Genomic DNA, 21,041 nt, shown 5'->3' on the forward strand with positions numbered 1-21,041 from the left:
AAAATTACTCCATGGTGACAYACACTGTGCTTTTCAGAACATTAAAAAACACCCTGCAATTCATTTTGTGGGAGGTGATAAATTGCTCAGGATTAGCACACAAGAGTGACAATGTGCTAATCCTAAGTGAGGAGTAATTCCTAAGTGAGGGAAGGAAACAAACAGCAAAAGGAGAAAGAGACAGCTTTATTTACAGAATTGAAGTGAGGTCTGGAAGGATGAAGCCAGCAGTTGCCTGAGGGGTTGTGTTTCTGAGAAAGTGCAGTTCAATCCTTCCTGGCATAACACTTTCAGAGAAAAAAGATGCTGGGGGCAGCAGGTTTGTGTCAAATGAGAAAGGTCCCTGCTTGCTCTCCATCCAACCCATCAGGACTCTGACCACCTCCACACTAGGTCTTTTCCTGATAAAGGGATCTTCCAAATGCTGCAGAGTGCTAGCAGATGGATACTGGCAGAGGTTGCTGTCCTGGCTCTCTGCAGGAGTTCATACACTTGTTTTCCTAGGGTGAGCCAGAACAAACAAAAAGAAAAAAAAAATTAAGGTGCAGCTAGTCCTTTCTCCCAACATGAGTCCTTTCTCCCCACTTTCACGCTGGGAGAACATGGTCCAGGTAGATTTTACTCCAGCCACAGCCATGATTAGTGATGCCAAGCCAGCTTCAGTGTYACAGGGACTGATCAGCACTGTCTAACGGAGCAACTCACTCACAAGTGTGACTGACAACTTCCTCTTGCAAAAATAAGCCCAGGCACCACCCAGAGCAAACATTAACCTTGCTGTGCCCAGCAACTTCCCTCCATACACACAAGTGATGCCTGGCTTGCAGTCTAGTGAAAGACAATCAGATTCCAAAAAGAATCAACCCTGATGGATCAGTACCATGATTTCACCAGCTACATTTGAGTAGCTATCTTCAACCAGCCTGAATGCCATGGTCCCACGAGCAATGGGCACCCACTGTCACCAACGAACGATCATGCAAATAGTAACAGAGCTGCTCTGTTGGCACTGGACTGGGTTTTGCAGTTCTCTCTTTCAGTGACAAAGCCAAAGAGGCTGTTTCATAGATGTTCAGTTCTTCCACCGGATTTGCTAAAAGAGAGAACAAGACATGACTAAGAGTAATGCTGAACACAGAGCCTTAGGGGCCAACTTAGTAACTCCCAATCCCTGACAAGGACACTGTGGCCAGAGCATGCCATTTCTATCAGTATAACCATTCATTCCTACCCTGAATGTAATCCCAAACAAAAGATTCACTTCCCAGCAGGGATAGAAAGTATGTAGGACAGCCATGCCCTTACATCTAATCTACATTATTTCCGATGAATGTCTGGAAGAAAAAAGAAGCGTTTCTTACCATGTTGTTGAGAATGCTGTTTATCTTCTCATCTTCTGCAGAGCCCCGCTCCACCTTGCTTTTATATGCTATCAGCTGGATGCGATCCTTTAGATCCCTGTAGGTCTGGACAAAGAGCAAAACCAGYAACCAGCTAAGGAAAGGGACACTTCCACAGTTTGACAGTGCCCTGCAGATGAGCAAGGCAACTCCACAATCCCCCATCCAGTTCCCAACACAGAAYAATATCACAGTACAAATACCAGGAGCCACTCTCCTGGCTCATGGACTTCTACTGAGAACTTTATCCCTTTTCCCAGGCCACAAGGATCAACAAACTTCATCAGGCACATGACAGAAGTGGCATATGGTAGAGCACAGAAAAGAGAGAAAAAGCAGGCTCATGTCCCATATCTTCACACACACAGCAGGGATCTACCTCTATGACAACATCATGGCACTTGTATTTGGTAGCGAGGCTCAGCCGGGTCTCCACATCCTCCACCAGGCGCACATATTCCTGAAGCACCTGTGAGAGACGGAAGAATGTCTCAGCTCCCTTCTGCAGTATCTCCTGCCTCATTCCCTCACCCCTGTCCCAAAAACTTTCAAGGCTGCTGGTCACAAAGACTTGATCCCTTCCTTATGGAACAAGTGACCTGGATAAGTGACAAGACTGCTCAGGATCACAGAGAATTTGTTCATAAAGCTCAGAATCACACAATAAGCCGAGTTGGAACCCACAAGGATCACTGAGTCCAACTCCTGTCCCTGCACAGCACCATCTCTAAGGGTCGCACCATGTGCCTGAGAGCACTGTCCAAATGTTTCTTGAACTCCACAGGCTGGTGCTGTGACCACTTCCCTGGGGAGCCTGTTCCAGCACCCAACCACCCAGTGGGTGAAGAACCTCTTCCCTTATACCCAACCTAAACCATCGCTGACATAACATTCCCTTGGGTCCTGCCASTGGATACCCCAGAGAAGAGATCAGTGCTGGCTCCTCCTCTTCCCCTAACAAGGAAGCTGTAGACTGCAATGAKGTACCGCCTGAGTCTCCTCTTCTCCAGGCTGAACAGACCAAGTAACCTCCGTTGCTTCTCACACAGCTTCTCCTCCAGGCCCTTCACCATCTTCATGGCCCTCCTTTGGAMACTCTCTAACAGCTTTRTATCTTTTGTACACTGTGGCACCCAAAACTGCCCCCAGCACTCGAGSTGAGGCCRGATCAGATCAGAGCAGAGCRGGACAATCCGCTCCCTGRYCCRGAGGYRATGCTGTGCCTGATGCCCCCCAGGACACAGTTGACCCTCCTGGCTGCCAGGGCACTGCTGGCTCCGATTCAACTTGCCATCAACCAGGATCCCCAGGTCCCTTTCCATGGAGCTGCTCTCCAGCCTCTCATTCCCCAGTCTGTCTGTATATCCAGGGTTGCCCCATCCCAGGTGCAGAATCCATCACTTTCCCTTGTTGAACTCCGTACAGCTGKTGATTGCCCAGCCTTCTAAATTGTCAAGGACTCTATGCATGGCCTCCCTGCYCTCGAGGGAGTCAACAGCTCTTCCCAGTTTTGTATCAKGCATGAACTTGCTTAATATCTCTTCCAGTCATGCATCCAAGTCATTTATGAAAATGTTGAAGAGCATAGGGCTGAGGATGGAGACCTGTGAAACCCCACTAGTGACTAGTCACCAGTCTGATGTCACCCCATTCACTGCAATCCATTAGGCCCAACCCATGAACCTGCACAGGAGCATTGTTCCTCTGCAAGATCTCCACCACCCGATGGAAGCCAATGGGTGCTTTCTTCTTGGTGTAACCCAACCAGTTCTGAAATGAGAACCAAACCTACATTAACTCAAAAGAACAATTCCTTCAGCTACAAACCAAAACACAACAAAGAAATTAAAAATAAAAAAAAAAAAATTAAAAATTTTTAAGGTGCCGCTAGTCCTTTCTCCCAACACTTTCACGCAGGGGGAACATGGTCCATGAAGATTTTACTCCAGCCACAGCCATGATTGGTGATGCCCAAACCAGCTTGAGTGTTCTTTTCTCCCAGTGCTACCAAGGTACTCCATAGCCACTACACACACCCGATGGCAGAGCCCTTCACACAGTARCTGGGCACAGGCTGGCTGCAATCCATTTGGTAACACAGCTCAGGGGCAGCCCCCTTTGTTGCTGTGGCCAAGCCAGGGCCAGCAGAGGTCTTGGGCAGGGAGAGGAGGGAAGTATTGCAACACCCTGCAGCAGAGGTGATGGGCCCTGAAATAAAACCAGCCTGTCCAGTAACTCCAGTACAAGCCAGTTATCAGTAGCAGACACCAGTAGTTGGGACTGCATCCCCAGCAAGGCTTTCTGCAGCTCACCTTGGTGGTGAGGAGGGCATCCACATCACCCCAGGCTCGCAGCTTGGCACGGGCAGCCAGGGCAGTCAGCACATACTGCTTATCAGGAATCTGCAAGGCAAAAAGCTGCAGTCAGAGCAGTAGCACAGCTCAGAAGGCCTGTGTGAGCTGGACATGAATGGCAGATGCCCCARCCCTGTCAAGGTTTGGTGTTGCCCACACCAACAGCCAGGCAAAGAGGAAAGATGCTGCCCGATGCCACGGACAGCACTGCAGAGAATAGAAGCGGGGATTTGCAAGTGTTGCTGCAGTCTCCGCATGGCTCTCACTTGCCTTTCTGAGCCTCCAGAAGGATCCTGTTCAAACAGGATGTCATGCCCCTCTCCCTAGCTCAGTGCTGAGTCCCTCAAATTCCTCCTACTGAGCCTCTTTATTACATACGGTTTGTCTGCGCATGTTTTCAGATAGTGCTGCCACAACAGGGGAGACTCACATACCTTAAATGTTTTCTTCAGGTTGCTGGGGCTGCTGAATGTTCCCTAGAAAAAGCAAACAAGTAAGAGCAAACTCAGCAGGGTAAGGCCACAGGAGGGGTTCAGACACCTGTTGTAACGCATCTGTCTTGCACAGGGTCAGCCTTCCCAAGATTTTACTGCTTTTTGCTCATGTCAGTGCCACAGGGGGAAACAGCTGGCAGAAGAGAGCAACTATCCCACCCATTAGCTCTCTGGTTTTGTTTCCCTACACCCTCAACTTGTGCACCTCCAGCATTTCCAAGACCAGTACGACACACCTCAGCCTCATGGGATTTACAGTGGTTTCTAGGAGGTAACTCCCTGACAAACCATGCCATGTTAAATGTCTTGCAGCACAAAAACAAACTCCAAAAAGGACCCAAAGGACAAAGTCTCTCTGAGCAATGAAGCATGACCTCTCCTTCCTCAGCATGTCACATATTGACCACTCCACATCGTGACGGCAAAGGATGAGATGCAACCCTTGTCTTCTGCCACATCATTCTCACCTCAGCCTCGGTGTAGTGGTAGAAACAGGAATAAAAGAGGGTGGTCACTAGTGGCATGTTGAGAATTGATGCCTTACGAGGATATTTCCGAAATAGCTCTGACTGCCCAGCCATCTCCAAGTGCCGATCATTAGCCTGTGGAATCAGGAAGACAGACAGGGTGAACATGAGCCAGGACAACTGCCTGTTTAGTACAGGCAACTCCCCTTTCCACTCTCTGTGGAGTAGAGACCTARAGAGAGTGTTGTGATAGCAATGTGCAAGCACAGCCCTAAGATGCTATGAAGTCTCAGATCTGGTATTTCACATGTCTGGCACAGCAGCCTGAACAACCATTAAAACTACACTTGCCAGGGCAGGCTGGTTAGAGCCAAAGCAGTGTAAGTTAGGGGCAGCAAGAGGTCTTACAGGTAGTTCCAGCCACCTCCTGACCAGAAGAGATTTCATACCTCGATGATGATCTGACGCTCCAACAGGGTATAATGGTCTTGGATATGGGAGGTATCCTCGGCTGAAAATGGCAGCCTGGCCAGACATGAAAGAGACACTGTGACCTACTCTTAAGTACGGAATCTTTAACTTACTTCTTAAGTACACTTAGAAGGATTTTCTTCCTACCAAACAATTCTCCCATTCTCCCCAGCTTGAATGGCTAGTAGGTACTAAAATTCCTGACCTGCTGCCCTCTCCAACTGGCTCACTCCTAAAAAGGCTCCAGAGATAGAAACATGTGGCACCTCTCACAGAACAACCTATTAGTGGATGCTACCAACTTCCTCAAGTGCTCAGGCACCCAAACTTTCACCCATTACAATCTGAAGGGTCAGTGATCAGAAAGTCCCTTGAAGCATCTTTCCTCCCAAGTAAGCAGCAAAAGCTGCTGGAGTAGTGATGCTTCTTCATCTCTGGTCTACATTGTGTCCACAACACCCCACTCCCACTAAGGGAAAACTGCTATCAGCTCTCAAACCACATAAGCTGTGGCACTGGGACAGAGGTCTAATCTTCTTCACTACCACCTTCTGTGAAGAATCCGCATCCCTCCCACCCCTTTTGCATTTTTTTCTTACCCAATGCAACTTTTCAGAAATTCCCTCCTTTTCTCTACATCTTGGATGTTCAAATGCTCCCGGTACTGAGACAGCTGTAGGGAGAGAGGAAAGAAGCCGTCTGCTCTCAWGGATTTGGGAGATACAGTATTCCAGAGGGTGAAATGGGGATGAAAAGCTTTTGCCTGACTGCTAGGCACTCTGCAGCCAGCCTCCCCYGAAGTAAGGGAGCTTAAGCTCCTGGGAATACTCACAGCAACTTCYTCGGTCCTGTCAAGGAACCTACAAAAGGGAGTGAACAAGCATTAAATTAACCYGGAGGCAGGTTCCTAGCAGTGTGCTCAGCCCTGCCACAAGATAGGTCAACAGCCTAACCTGAGCAGGTCCAGAAGGAACTTCTGCTCTCCCGTCTCTCTGAGGAAATGGATGAGATGACACAAGGCCACCTGCCGCACCTCCAGCTCCCGAAACAAGATCTCTACAATGGAGAAAGTTTATGTACAGCTGGGTAAAATAAGATAGCACTACCAAACAGAGGAGACTTAGCATCAGTGCATGGAGTTGAAAGACATTGGCAGAATTCAAATATCTTATCCCATCTCAAATCACACATGTTGGAGACTGGAGCACAGAAGAGTCCAGTCACTGGGCAGGCTGACAGTTGAACTCACAGCCGAGTGCTACCTCTACAGATTCATTTTCATTCATCCCACCATCACCACCTACCACTGCTTAAAGCTCCTCTCTGGAGCCTTTGTGGGTATCACCATCCCCTACCTCCCCCCTATTACACTTGCTACAAAAATATTTCATGCTCAGTAAAACAGCAATAACCTAGATACTTTCTTTGCAACTTGCACCCAGTGAAAGAATTACCCCCTCTGTCCTTAACTGAAACACACTACAGAAACCCTGGCTCTGAGTCACACTCACCTCTCCTTAGCGTCCGTTTCAGGAATATCAGGACCTGTGAGCACAGAGAGACAGCTCAGAATTRAGTGAGATAGACAAATAAACAGCAAACTGGTCAAGGCCTAAAGAAGCTTTTGCAAAGCGCCTCAGAAAACAYGCTCTTATGGCACAGAACTTAATTCTGGTTCTCACTACAGACAGGACAAGCAGTGAGCCTGGGCCACAACTGCCTAGACACCTGCCTAAGCTCCTACACTGGAGCTTAGATGAGTGAGATCAAAATTTACAAAGAAAACCTTTCCCATGCAAGACCCGGAAAAAGGAAGCTCTGACACAATCCCATTTGCTGCCTGATACTTTAAAAGAAAGAAAAACTGGTGAGGCCTCAGATCCCAAATCCCAGGTCYCAAATGTTCTGTGCTGCAATGAGCAGATTAAATCTTGACCTTCAAGAAATAGTTGCAAAAATCTGTAAGGCTAATGGATCAGATTCCTTGTTATTAACATTAGTTATCATGAATTCTGCTGAGTGGCAGAAAAGACAGCAGGAATATTGAACTTCCCAGTCTTAASACTTTTCAGTAACTGTTTGGTTTGAACTATAGAACACTCCCTAGTCTTGCAAGACTGGCTGGCCAGCTGACTGCATTCTCATAMGCATTTTCTATGGTGGCACCCAGAAGTCCCAGTCCTGTATGAACCCAGCAAGACTTACCGCTGTAATGACATTYCCATCATATCCTGCCACAGCTTCATCCAAGAGCACCAGCTTGTCCTGCAGGGAGCGAAATCTCTCTAGAGAGCAGACCTAGAGACAGAAGAGGAATAAGTAGGCATGTGGGACATTRGAAAATCCTCAGGCTGAACTAGCTCCCAAGGTATTATACATTCCTCTCCCAAGAGCCCTTCAGCACCATGAATAACTGCCCTCCCAATGAGAGGAGAAATTCTCATTTAGCTGAAACCACATGCTGCATAATCCCTGGGAATCTGTCCATAGGGGTTGCAGTCAACCCTAGTAACTGTCCAGCCTAGGACAACAGACAACATACATTCAGCACCAACACCCTTGTAACAAGAAAAAACTTTCCTAACCCTGACAGAAGGAAGGAACTGTACAGGCCCCTTTCCACAGAGGAGACCAGAAAAGTAGAGCTGTAGCTTTTTTCCCTTCTTACCCCACATCTGTGGCCTTTCTCAGCCTTTAGCCCACCTCAGCGTTTAAGGAGACACATGCAGACTAAAACCACAATCTCCCTTTGTGCTCACAGCACACTGAGGCAGCTGAGACTAGGATTACAGCTCCAATGTGACCAAGACCATTTCTGTCTTACTCCCTCCATTTGCCACCAACTGAGAATAGAGATAAAGCCCCACTCCCTCAGTTTCTTAAAATAAACCCAGCCCCAGGGAGCAGAAAGGGTAGAAATGGACACAGCTGTACAGATACCTACTGTCAGAGCCTTCCTGAGAGGACAACTCAGGTAAACAAAGCAACAAAACCCTGAAGTTCTCCTGCTGCTCCTGAGCTAGTGTGATCCCAGCACTGCCACCTGGCAAAGTAACAGACAGGCAGAGCACCATCCCTGCTTCGTGTTGTAAGCAACACAGATCCCCTCCCTGCTCCCAGAACAGCCAGAAGCATAGGAAAGTGTAAAGCAGTTTAGGACCACCCACCCTCTATCTCTTACAAGCAGGTGGGAATGCAAAGTCCTTACCTTTCCTCTCTGCATTCGTCTGACTGTGTCTTTGGGGCTCCAGTCACTGCTGTAATCCTGCACAAGAAAAATAAAGCACTCTTAATCCTCAGATCATGTCRGCTGCTGCCCACTTGTGCTGCATCAATGATGGCCTACATATAGCCACTCACACTCATCATTGAGCTGCTCCAGGGAAGGTGCTAGTAGGATGTGTACCTACATTGTTCAGGTGCAGATGCTGAGCCCTCACACCCTGCAAATGGTGGTGCGGAGGGAAGCTAAAGGCTCAAATGTTAACAGAGCCTTTCTACTGCCTCAGTGAGGTCTGTCACCACATCCTTTGTAAGAAGTGCATTGCATTAGGTTGTCCTCCATGCAAACTATGTTGCTTTCAGGACAAACAAAACACAGACAAAAGCAAAAAGGAGGGGCAGGGAGTCAATTTCTTGTTACAATTCAGACAGACTCCTGCTGGTGAGCCTTCCACAGCTGCATGGAGAGCACAGGGACAACAGCTTCAGGCAAGCACCTGGTGAGTTGCACAAGTACAATGTGACAAGGGCATTGAAGCCTGTGGCAGGACCATCTTAAAGCCATATGCTACCACTGCTGGAATGACCAGAATTTTCCCTCTGCAGCCTGCAGGTACTATCGTCCGGAAGCACTGGATAAAAAGTGATGGTAGCCTGAGCTCASACTCCATAAAGTCATCTAGATCTCTGTCATACATTCAAGCCAGTGGTTGTAATTCAGCTTTCTGTCTCAAAAGGCCCAGGAAGCAAGCAACAAGAACCAGCTCTGAGAACATTGAATTTTAAATCCATTGAAAATTTATTGAAAGCCCAAATCTAARGATAAATGGTCTGACCCAGACCTATTAGGGGACTTCTGCACATCAGTCTCTCAAATCAGTGTAGAGCCGAGTGTCAAATATCCTGAGCACTAGGGCTCCCTCTAGCACCTCCCAGAGGCAGCATCTTARCTTGTCACTGTCAGAACAGTCATCAAAACCGCCACTAACTTTCCCTTCTTTGTTCCATCCCACTTACACCGCCCCTGTCCACATTTAAGGGTCTGTACAGCACATCTCCTTCCTGTTTCAGTGGCTCTGCAGGCCCAGGACAGAACACAACAGGGCACACTTGTTTCTCYTGTTGTGCTTTGAGGAAGTGCTGTCAGTTATGTTATGTCAGTGGCTAATCGACATAAACACACGAGCCTGGGGAAGATCAGATGGCCAAGAACAGGTGGGCCATAAACCCTAGCAGCTCAAGGATGCAAGTGCCAGCTACTGGAGGAGACTGAGGTCTGGAATTCAGCTACAAAACAAACCAGATGTCTAAGACCAGCTACTGGAGGGAATCATAAAAAGTGTCTATGTTCCACTAGTGGAACTGGTTGGACAGAAAAGAAGCTCAGGATTAAGCTTGAGTGTGTTCTTTGTCTGTTCATAAAGGCATTGGTTTCTGTYTCCATTAATCCACGTAGGCAGCTGTGTTAGTAATGTGCACGTCTGTATCCATAGGGAGTACGTGCTCAGTCCTGTTACTGGCTGGACCTAGAGACATGGAACTACAACCTCACATCTAGTAAGAGGACTCCACCCAGTCCCAAATTGCACTACATTCTCCAATACCTATCACTGCATATCTGGTAGACAAACATTACTGACAATTAGAACACTACATCTGCACAGCTCCCTCTGTGTTGTCCAAGTGATTCACGAACAGGAAATTTCAAAACTTTCAAAACAAATATTTAAAAAAATGCAAAAACCACATGTGATGCCAATTTATCTGACCCAGCATGAAAGCAGCTTACAGCAAAGCACAATTTAGAAATCCTTTCCATAAAGACTGCTGGGCTATTCATTAGAAGGAGTAACCAAAACCCCCAGCAAAGCTCCCTACTTCTGAGAAAGAGCAGAGAATGCCTAAATTACTGCAAGGCTGCATTYTGCAGTTCCCTGTCCTATTCCCTGCATTGCCCTCTGCTGTCTGAAACTGATTAATCACTTCCCATGAAACCAACAGAGTAGGAAGTTCTCTGATCTTGGCACACAACAAGCACAGGCTGCTCACCTTGTACTCAGCCTTCGGTCTGCGCAGCTCTGGGGCGTAGCTTTTACCTCCTGTGTCAGTAAGGGCTGAGAGGAAAAAGCACAGCTGAGTAGCACATAAAAATCCTGATTCACATCCACTTCCACACCCATCCCTTTTTTGCTTCTCACGGCAGAAGACCCAAGCTTAAGCACCAAGTGGCAATACAGTATTGTTCTAAAGCAAACAGCTGTCAGTTGTACCTAAGCAATTACCCCAAATCATAATGCCAATTCTCTAATTTCTTTGAGGAAAGAACAACCCATGATTGAACTTTCAGACAGCATGATTCAATTTCCCTTTCTGCACTGTAAAGACAGATGACACTTCCCCTTTTTTGGAAATGCCTTGTTTCATGTGAATCTGCACACCCTCCCCCCAAAATGAGGTAGGGATTCAAGACTTACCATCTGAAAGGGACTGAAAACTTGGAAGTTTGTTTCGTCCTGAAATAAAAACACTGATGAGAGGCTGTCCCCTCACCTGCAACAGCTCTTGCACAGGGAACATAAGCCTAGATTGTAAGCCAGTTTGCTGCAGCTACACTTTACAAGCCACACTTTACAGTGATTCACACTACACCAGCAGAGCTGGAGCTCACCAGCTTACATTCTAAGGCTTTGAAGTCATCTGTGGCATCACAAACCATATCATATTTCACCCCATCTGCTTTCTGGGTGCTGAGGCCAGAAGAGGTTAGAGCCTGAATTTATTCATCTATCTACTTGCAGAGCAGAGGCCCAAGCACACAGCACTGCATAGGCCATACCAACATGAAAAGCTCCATCCACCAGGGCTGCGATTTGGATGCCTTTCTTCTATACTTTATTGTCAAAGTTGAGAGTTAAAAAAAGACCACCCCAGAGAAAGAGAGACAAAGTAAAAGCTGTTCTGGCTCTGAGAGAACTGAGCCGAACTCTTGCAAGCTGTGTACATTTGCCCATGGCCCCCTGCACAGTTCCCCCTGTGTAACAACCAGTTACACTGCCACTGCTGCTATCATGTGTTTGCTGAATCAACACCAACAGCAGCCAGCTAAGCTCCAAAYAAAGGATAATCAATCTGTCTTCTCTACAGAACTGAAAATCAGATGAGGGCTACATGGGCCAAGCCAGTTCCTTTGCAGCCTACTCTCTTCCACAAACCAAACGGATTGCTGCACAGTGCTGTTCTCTACCTTGCTGCTCTGTGGAACCTGGATTTTATGAAGCCATAATATGCAAAGCCCCTTCCCACTCTACAAAAGACACAGGACAGTCTTCAATTTCTGACCGGTGACCCATACACTCCAACCCTCGGGAGAGACTGGCGCCTCCCCGTTTTGCAATACACTTGAGATAAAACAATTTACATAAGATAACACAATTGCCCATTGACACTCTTGGAGAAAAATACATTTGTCAATATGGTCTATAATGAACCTCACCTTTGAACAGGCTGCTTAGGGAGTAGGAAGAACCTTGTTTGGGAAGAGCAGCATAGGAGGAAGAGCCCTTTTGTAGGCTGGAGTCTCGGCCATCCAGGGAGCTAGTGCTGCCAGAGGCTGTCTCTTTGATTGACCAGGAGATACCTGTGTGCAGACAGAGGTCACTGGCATGGCAGAAACATTACCAAATGTGTGCTGGTCTGTTCTGCACTAGCACATCTTGGTCAGTCTGATCCTCAGCACTAAGYAGACGCAGTGCATCTCTCCATGCTTGTTAAGCAGCAGCATGCTGTTCTCCAGCAACATTGTACAGCTGCTTACGTCTTGTGTAAAAAAAATACATAGACCCCCCATCAATTATATGTTATTGCATTGGGAAAAGCATAGTCCTTGCTCTAAAAGTATAAAGCAAAACAGAGTTCCTGGCATTCTTCAAACTGCAGAAGTCTAAGAGCATGCTTTCCTGAACACTGGAAGACTAAGACAGTTTTCCTTCCCACACAGACAAAACAGCTATCAGTGTGCATATGCTGCCAGCAACAATGMACAGGCCTCTCTCCTACCTGTTCAAGACAATTTCCCCTGGTTTTCACACAGCTGTACAACACACAGATTTTAGGACCAGGGTAACAAACAAACAAAAAAAAAACCACGATAGGCCAAGAGACCCTGAGTGGGAAAAGAAACAGCCCGGACCAGAGAGAGGAGCTTCAGAAAGGACAAGATCAATCTTCTAAGCGCCTTCTAAATCCATATGTAAATTTTCATTGGTTTATACTGGCTAGCAAGTGCCACATATTCTGTGGGTCCTGAACTCAAAAGCACAGAACACAGCATTGTGTGTGGGTCATGAGCTTGCTCCCATCATCACTAGAAACATATTGGCTTAATGCTTGCAGCTCCCTTTCAAATGTCAAGTGTAAAAGTCATTCTATAAACACACACTAAACCATGTCGTTCTAGAAACACATATTACACCATCTGCTTAAGTGCTGTGGGGTCAAAATGCAGAAAAAAGTGCCATTTCAGGCAGCGATACGAAGAAAACGATCACCTAGAATCTTGCAGGCCATCTGAGTATGATAAGTATAAASCCATAAACTCAAAATACCTGCTCTAAGCTTGCCTATATATTAGAAAAAACAGTGAATTCCCTCCACTTTTCTGCACTCCTCTTCTTTACGGAGTTTGGGCTTCTGCTCACTCTTTTTTCAGTGAATCTGCTCAGATAAATCAAGTAGTTCACAACATGACCTGGGAGACTAGGATYAGATTAGATATGCAGGATTAGATAGCAAATAATACTCCTGACCTGACTAAGTGACTTGCCTTAAGCAGTAATTTTAAACTACCTCTGTCTTAAGTATAATTTGCAGTACATCTGCACTTACTTCCCACAGGTTCTCCGCTCCAGCTGACCCTCTCAAGGTCATCATCATCATCATCATCGACAATATCGCGAAGGCTGTTCACTGCCCGTTTGGATTCCTTTAGCTACACAGAAAAGAGTGAGCTTGCATGAGGAAAAACAGAACTGCAGAGTGCACTTCGTTTCCTATTACCATCAAACAATCTCCCAACAAAACTTCGAATACAGCTTCTTCAGCTTCCATTGCTTCCTCTCAGGATGGTATTTTAGTCATAGGAGCCCTTCCTCACCACCGGGAACCCCAAAGACACCTACACAGACACTGACAGCTCAAACAGCGGGAGATGCAGTTTGGTCTATGGGAGGGGAACCACGGTCCTAATGAGATTTCGAACCGGCAGCTGTGAGGGGTGAGACGCGAGCCTTTGGTACCCTCGCCACCGGGCAGGAGGTGACAATCCACCTACACATCAACCCTCAGCGATGGGCAGAGCCGAGGCCTGGGCTAGGATGGCCACGGGAGCCCTCTCGGCGAGGGTGTCTCACAGGCAGTCCCGGGGTCGGACACTCCCTACCTGCGAGAGCTCATCATCCTCATCGTCAAAGGTGAAGGCCCGGAACTTGGAGCTGTGCCAGTACTCCTCYTCGTCTGCCCGCGCCCTGCTCATCTGCAATGGCACCGCGCGGCTGCCTCAGCAGAGGGAGGGAACGGCTGCCCCGGGGGTATCACCAGCCCGGTCYCGGTCCAGGTCCCGATCCCGCTCCCGCCACCCCCGGCCCCTCTCTCACCTCGCCGCCCCTCCCGCGCCAGCAGCACCGCCGTCCTCACGGCRGGGCGGGGCGGGGCGGGGCACGCCGGGACATGTAGTTCTCCCACAGGGTGCGGTGAGACTGCTCTCGTTCACGTACTACGAGTCCCGGCATGCCCCGCGGGCCCCATTGACGCGCCGTCGGACTACCAGTCCCAGCGGGCCGCGCGCGCGAAGGTGCGGTGTCTGGGCCGACAGCCGGGACCGGGCTCTGAGAGCCGCGGCCTGACTGCGGAAGCCGTGGACTGATTCCGAGAGCTGGGAGCCGGCGGGAAGGGGRCGGAACGGAAGCGCCAGCCCCAGCTGCTGGCGGTCCGGCGAAACTAATTAATCGGACGGAACCAATAAGCCGGGGCTCGCGCCGCGGGGGCGCGCCGGAAGGGCTCGCGGCGGGCGGAAGGCGGGAGGCGGCGCGGCGGTTCTAGCAGCTTCCACGGGCGCTCGGAGCGGAGGCGGCAATCCCGGTCCCGATGGCCAAGTGGGGGGAGGGAGACCCGCGCTGGATCGTGGAGCAGCGGGCGGACGCCACCAACGTCAACAACTGGCACTGGTGAGCGGGGCGGCTGCTCCCAGACCCACCCGGAGGCCCCGGGCTGGAGGGGGCTGCCTGGCCGGAGTCCTGGGCAGAGGCGCCGCCTTCCGTCCCTCCCTGCGGACCGGTGCTGAGGCGGGGGTGTCCGGGCTGATCCTCCGCCGCCTTCCGTCCCTCCCTGCGGACCGGTGCTGAGGCGGGGGTGTCCGGGCTGATCCTCCGCGGCGGCCCCCGGCTCCGTGCGTGTGCAAGAGAGTGCCCGATCCGATGTGTGCCTGGGGGTGCCCTGGGGAAGAAGTCTCGTGTATTTCAAGCGGGGCAGGGAGACAAGAACGGGGGAACGCTTTGTGGTCCCACTATGTGCCGGCAGCGTGGCCTGCCCAGATTCTCACCCCACTTGGTTTTCCTGCAGGACGGAGAGGGATGCCTCCAACTGGTCCACGGAGCGGCTGAAAGCTCTCCTCCTGCCTGTCAGGGTGGAGGGGGAGGAAGGGGCATGTGAGGTGACAGAAGTAAGCAAACTGGATGGAGAGGCCTCCATTAACAACCGCAAAGGGAAACTTATCTTCTTCTATGAGTGGGCTATCAAGCTGGCGTGGACTGGTGAGTGATGTGTACTGCTCTTGTTTCAAGGTCAGATTAATAATATTAAGGATAAGGGTACTTAATCTTATTTGGGAAATTAAAATAAAGAAAAATGTTGTTTTGATTTTACAACAACCAGAGTAAGTAAGGTTGATCTGAACTATGTAATTTGTAATTGCAGGCACCTCAAAGACAGGACTGAAGTACAAAGGGTATGTGGAGATTCCTAATCTCTCGGATGAAAATGACATCGATGAAGTTGAGGTAAGCTCAGCTGGATGTATGGAGTATTCTAACAGGAATACTCACAGCATTAATATTTCCTTCCCTGTTACTTTTCTTAAAACATTTGTGTAGAACTTTTTTACTGCTAGAGAGTRCTTATGTTAATAGAATCAAAGAATGGTTTGTTTGGATGAGATCTTTAAAGGTCATTCACTGCCAACCTCTCAGCCATGAGCAGGGACATCTGTCACTAGACCAGGTTACTCACCACTCCATTCAACCTGGTCTTGAACACCWCCAGGGATGGGGCAACCTGCTCCAGTGCCTCACCACCCTCAGAGTAAAGAATTTCCTTTTRATTTCTGATTTTAATCGACTCTCTTTCAACTTAAAACTGTTACCCTTCATTCTGTCACTACACTCCCTGATAGAGAGTTGCCCCCCATTATTTTGTATCTTCATCAAATTAATTTCTGTTTTCTAGACAAGGGCTCTATAGCACAGGAAGGTATTTAGGGTACGCATGTACGGTGCTGTAGGCTGAGAGAGATGAAGTGAAAGATGAATAAAACTGCAGGGCTGTTTATGAAAGTTTAGCTTAAGTCTGTGATGTTGAGTTGAGTGACAAAAGGACCATGCACATTTGTCCTTGTTAATCAATGCTTGTCTTTGCTGTTCAGATCCTTGTCAGCCTTGCTAAAGATGAGCCTGACACTGACTTGAAGACCTTGATGAAGCAAGAGGGTGCAAAGAAAATTAGAGATGCAATGAAGACTTACATCAGCACTCTTAAAACGGGTATGTAAGTGACAGGGAGAAGTGTTGTGGGAACCCATATGGACTAATGCTAAAGAAGGGATKAGGGCAAAGAGAGAAGTTGCTCTCCCTCTCTCAACAGGAAGRTGTCAAGAGCAATAACAGTAACTTTTCTGTATCTTTGAAAATTGTTAGGATTTGGGAAGAAGCATTTCTGGCTCTAGATACTATAGCACAGCCCAGAGAAATTTGTTTTGGTGATAAATCAGTAATAAACAGTATTTTGGGATTTATGTTTTAAAACAGAGAATGCTGGAGTTCAGCTGTACAGTAAATGAAAGACATTAAAATGTGTCTGTTACCCAGTGAAACAGTTACTGCCTGTGGCATGATCTGGCCTTCAGTTTGCTTACTCCCTTGGAAGGTGGTATCTTCTCCAGTTTGGGGTTTGATTTTGGTTTTTTTTTCCTCTTGCCACACTAGTAAAGACATCTACCAATACTTGGATTTTGGAATAACTGATGTGTGAAATTGCTCTGCACATTTTATTGGTGTCTTTTAATGAGCTGTCTCAGAATCTGGATCAGTTTTTTTTTTTTTTTTTTAAGTAAAATCTGAGTCCAACAGTTAGAATTAATGCGCTTTGGTTGAGTTTGATTTTCTGCTCAAATACAGGCAGGGAACGCTACGGTTGCTTTCTATATCCATTTGCACTATATTACACTGCATGTTCTAGATATACTGGATACAAACCACCACTGATTGCTGTTTTTCCAGGATCACATTTCTGTACTCTTGGGTTTTTTTCAGGCACTGTAGGGTTCAGGCTGGGAGATGCAGTGACCCAGGGAAAAATAAGAATGCTAATCAGGAAAAATTGTATGATCTTGTGGGCTGCAATAAAGAATAGGTGAGAACCTATGAGAATAGGTGGGAACCAAGTATTGCAGGATACAGGTTTATACACATATGATAAAATTCTGCTATATAATGGAWTTTTGCCAGTTTGAACAGATGAAAAGCTAAAAAAAAGAGCAAAATATTGTAGAATTGATAAAAGCAGAAGTGACTGAGATGGAGAAAAAGCAAATGTAATTCTGAAAGAGGATGAAGGTTCTGATGGAGTTACAAAAGTGTTAGTGCTGCTGGACAGGGCTCTGGCAAGGCCTTACCTGGGTTTCCATGGTAAATCTCATCTTGGTATCTGGTGTTGATAAAAATAAATCAAAGAGGGAGTCAGAAGTTACTGTCGTCTACTGCAGTGATACAAGAAATGAAGAGCCAGTTTGAAAAGAATGGAAAAGCTTGGTTTGGTGTTCTAGACCACCATGGCAAAAGTTTTTGATATGTGATTGCAATTTATATTAGAGAGTGAGAGAGGAAAAGAATGTACATAAGTCTAAGACTAACATTAATGTTTAGAGCAGCATGTGGAAGTTGCTGTGTCTAGGCTGCAAAGAGGAGGTAAGTTCCTTATTGTTATTATAGGCAGGTACTGACAGGGCCTTCAGTGCAGAGCAGTGAGGGCAAGAATCAATTGCTTGTAAAAAGAGTTTTGTTTACTTTTCCTAAAAACTGTTTCGAGTCATAGATACCAGCAAGAGCAAGGGGAAAACCAGGAAGCCTTTTTGATTGTATATTTCAAARTACAGTCAGAAGCTTTACTGGATCTTTTATTGGTTTCATGGGCACATTCCTGTCTTTCCAGAATTCACCCAGGGCATGATTTTGCCGACAGTGAATGGTGAACATATGGAAACAGCACCTCAGGTGGCTCCTAAAGCAGAGGACCGCAAGGTAAACAAAACTGTGCAAATATGTTTTGGGATSAGTGAAGAAAGGTACACTTTATTAGATTCTGGGGGTTACAGGAGCAACCTATGTTGTGTATAGGATATATACATTCAGGAATTGGCAATCTGTGGAATATGCGTGACTGTTTACGTTGGCAGCACATGATGTTTCTTCCAAGCAAAGTGATAAACCTGCTTTTTACATTTACGTATAGTTGTATCTAATTGCATYTTTACCACGAGCCTTTGTTTTTCCCCTTGGATATGTGATCTGTTTGATTTTTGATTTGGGTTTTTTKGGGGGGAAGAAAAGTGTGGATGTGTTTGTTTTCCTTGTTTTGTTAGACGGCTGCCAGGAGCAGTACTGCCACATCGCAGTCCAAATCCATAGGAGTCAAGATCCCTACCTGTAAGATTAGCTTGAAGGACACCTTCTTAACATCTCCTGACGAGCTGTACCGGGTATTTGTTAATCAGGAGGTAATGCTTGGCTTGTTCTGAGAATTGTTCTTTGCATATAGGAGGCTCTTCCTAATAAGATTTTTAAGATGTTCTGTAGAGTGCTTGCAGTCCATGAGAATGGAATAAGAAAGCTGTTCAGCAGGGTATTGCTTAAAGCTTGTGTGTGCATCTTTTCACACAGCTGACAAGAGGGGTTAATGCCAACCAGAAGCAAGTTCCAGACTGGKGTCAGCATCTGTCTGTAGGTGTATCCCTTATTGCATGTGGCCAGATCACTTGGGATTTACAGTTGTGTGCTTCTGGTTTGTTTTTGGTTTTTCCTTTTAAGGTTTGATGGCATTAAAATGTACTTTAATAAKAGCTTGCACTTTCCTGCACACGATTATATAGTTTAGGAGGAGAGAGTAGCATTGTATCATTATTTAAACATGGTCTTAGTCTTTTGTTCCTCCTATTTTGACAAGAAAAATGAAAAAGCAAAAAATATTTTTTCTTAGAACTAAGCTTCATTAAGAAACTAACAGAGTAAATCAGTATGTCTCAGAACACTGCATAGCATTATAAAGCTGGGGGTTCTTTTCCTTGGGCAGGGAGAATGTTGCCATAGTGACTAAAACCTTGCTTTTCTGGCCAGGGCAGGGGTTTTGTCTTTTGCTGAAGACTTTACCCTATTGACTTACCTCCTCTTCCAGAACTTTTGTAGCTGGGTGAGAGGCATTAGGCAACAAGTTTGCAGGTAGAAAATGTCAAGTAATACAGGTCTGCTCCTGACTTCTTTTCAGATGGTACAAGCTTTCACCCACGCACAAGCCACCTTGGAGGCTGATAAAGGAGGCAAATTTCAGTTGCTGGATGGCAGTGTCACAGGAGAGTTTGTTGACCTAGTAAGTACTAACTAGTTMAGGTATATTTTGCCCAGAGGCAGCATTTTTATCAGGCTGTAACTTTTTATCAGTTCTCTAACAGTGCTTCTGTTAGCTAACTGTGGGGTTCTACCTAGTGTCCAATAGTTATAATTTCTGGGGCTATTGAAGCATTTCTAATAGTATAGATTAATGCATGGGACTTCAGTCTGGGGAGAAAATGTGGCTTCCAGYCATAGATCTCCCCTGTCTTTGTGTGATTTTACTTACCAGGATTTGGAGGAGTGTTAAAGATAGTAACTGACCCTTTTTCTCTTTGGCTCATTTGCCACTAAAATCTTCTGTACAGGGACTCYGTCTCGGTGTTCAGGGCTGTACTATTGCTTACTTTTCTAGAAGGTGATTGAAAAGGACACTTTAAATCTCTTTCCCTCTGTGTGTGCATGTTTCTCAAGGAATCTCTAAGGCTTCATTCTTATCAACACAATTCTAGTTGTTTTCTATTAGACTACAGGCTTTACAAAAAAATACTACTCAGTCTTTCTCTCCCTTCTCAAGGTTCCTGAGAAACAACTTGTTATGAAATGGAGATTTAAATCTTGGCCAGCTGGTAAGTGGTCCAGAAATGGACTATGGTATTACTGCCCTTGCCTGTGTTTGAAGGATTCCAGCCCCATTTGCCACACTGTAATTGTGGCTTGTGATCAAGGAGCACACAGTGGTCTGGGAGCTGCACCAGTGTTACCTCAGCTTCCTATCCCACACTGTCATGTCTGCATCTTCAGCCACTGTGCACAGCACTGACCAGGGATTCAGAAGGATGAAGTAGCTGCTTGTGCAGCTGTAGCTGCAACTGCTTCAAACCCCAGGAAGAGGGAGCCCTCTYCTACCTGTGCTTCTAGGGAAAGCCTCGAGCTGCCATAATTAGATCCTCTGGGAAGGACCTCGAAGAGTCCTTTAAGTGGTGCCCTGTGAAAGGAGGGGCAGAGCACCCCTTGGAGCTGTATGTAATGTACTACACACTGCTGACAGATTTGCTTTGGTTCCTCTAGGGCACTTTGCAACCATTACCTTGAATTTCAATGACAAAGGTGGTGAGACAGAGGTGTGCTTGGAAGGCAAGGGCATTCCTGCCAGTGAGGAGGAAAGAACAAAGCAAGGCTGGCAGCGCTACTACTTCGAGGGCATTAAACAGACATTTGGTTATGGGGCCCGCTTGTTTTAATACTGATCGCTGGGAGGCTCTGCCTGAAGACTCTGCCACATGGACTGATAAATTTCTCGCCTGTTCCTTTCTAATCTTGGCCCTGCCGCTGAGTAAAGTGGGATGACAGGTGATGAGGAAGGCCATGGAGCAGCACCACTTTCAGTCCCTCACTGCTTTGTGCATGTCTTGTGCTGCAGGGGATTCTCTTACATGTACATACTTCTATTGCTAAATAAACCTAACTTAAAAAAACACTGGAATTTGTGCCCTCAAATCGGCTTGAGTTCAAAGGGTTGGTCAATAGGCTGAGGGAGGGATCCGTCTGCAAAAACACTGATCAATGAGGAGTGCTGATGCCAATGTGATTTACTCCTCACTTCTGGGGGAGTAGAGAGTCATGAGCATGATGCAGTTTTTAGTCTGAGCAGCTGCTCATTTTCTGTCTGCTTTTGATCTGCCGCTGGTAAATGTTTGAAACCCTTCCCATTTTTGAGGGGATCTGTGATCCTGTTCTAGCTGTTCCTCTCTTTTGCACATCC

The 21,041-nt window shown here is 46.9% G+C and overlaps 2 protein-coding genes across 2 annotated transcripts; one reads left to right on the plus strand and one right to left on the minus strand.

Annotated features, from left to right (window-relative positions):
* Positions 1 to 879: 879 nt before the first annotated feature.
* VIPAS39 (VPS33B interacting protein, apical-basolateral polarity regulator, spe-39 homolog) lies at positions 880 to 14,306 on the minus strand. Its single transcript, XM_057379393.1, has 20 exons — positions 14,060 to 14,306; positions 13,846 to 13,938; positions 13,293 to 13,395; positions 11,902 to 12,045; positions 10,883 to 10,921; positions 10,458 to 10,522; positions 8,395 to 8,451; positions 7,392 to 7,484; positions 6,698 to 6,731; positions 6,140 to 6,242; positions 6,019 to 6,046; positions 5,786 to 5,859; positions 5,165 to 5,240; positions 4,716 to 4,850; positions 4,189 to 4,230; positions 3,713 to 3,802; positions 3,084 to 3,170; positions 1,780 to 1,869; positions 1,362 to 1,466; positions 880 to 1,093 (listed from the first exon to the last, which is right to left on the minus strand). The coding sequence occupies exons 2-20, from the start codon at positions 13,936 to 13,938 to the stop codon at positions 1,073 to 1,075; spliced, it is 1,479 nt and encodes a 492-aa protein (XP_057235376.1). The 5' UTR covers positions 14,060 to 14,306; the 3' UTR covers positions 880 to 1,072.
* Positions 14,307 to 14,470: 164 nt separating this feature from the next.
* Positions 14,471 to 20,766, plus strand: AHSA1 (activator of HSP90 ATPase activity 1). The gene is made up of 9 exons (XM_057379519.1): positions 14,471 to 14,629; positions 15,024 to 15,214; positions 15,378 to 15,460; positions 16,102 to 16,219; positions 17,886 to 17,974; positions 18,316 to 18,450; positions 19,215 to 19,316; positions 19,854 to 19,905; positions 20,348 to 20,766. Exons 1-9 carry the CDS (start codon positions 14,550 to 14,552, stop codon positions 20,518 to 20,520), a joined length of 1,023 nt encoding a protein of 340 aa, XP_057235502.1. The 5' UTR covers positions 14,471 to 14,549; the 3' UTR covers positions 20,521 to 20,766.
* The last annotated feature ends 275 nt before the right edge of the window (positions 20,767 to 21,041 follow it).

This window comes from Malurus melanocephalus, unplaced genomic scaffold, assembly GCF_030028575.1.
Source record: "Malurus melanocephalus ecotype Western Australia unplaced genomic scaffold, MMel_1.1 scaffold_0, whole genome shotgun sequence".
Taxonomy (NCBI): Eukaryota; Metazoa; Chordata; class Aves; order Passeriformes; family Maluridae; genus Malurus; species Malurus melanocephalus.

What these genes read in the sequence shown, in the direction of transcription:
- AHSA1 (XM_057379519.1), top strand. Translation starts at nt 14,550, where the DNA reads ATGGCCAAGTGGGGGGAGGGAGACCCGCGCTGGATCGTGGAGCAGCGG. An exon ending in GGGTATTTGTTAATCAGGAG is followed by an intron (nt 18,451 to 19,214) that starts GTAATGCTTGGC and finishes ACTTCTTTTCAG; the next exon opens with ATGGTACAAGCTTTCACCCA. An exon ending in CAGGAGAGTTTGTTGACCTA is followed by an intron (nt 19,317 to 19,853) that starts GTAAGTACTAAC and finishes TCCCTTCTCAAG; the next exon opens with GTTCCTGAGAAACAACTTGT.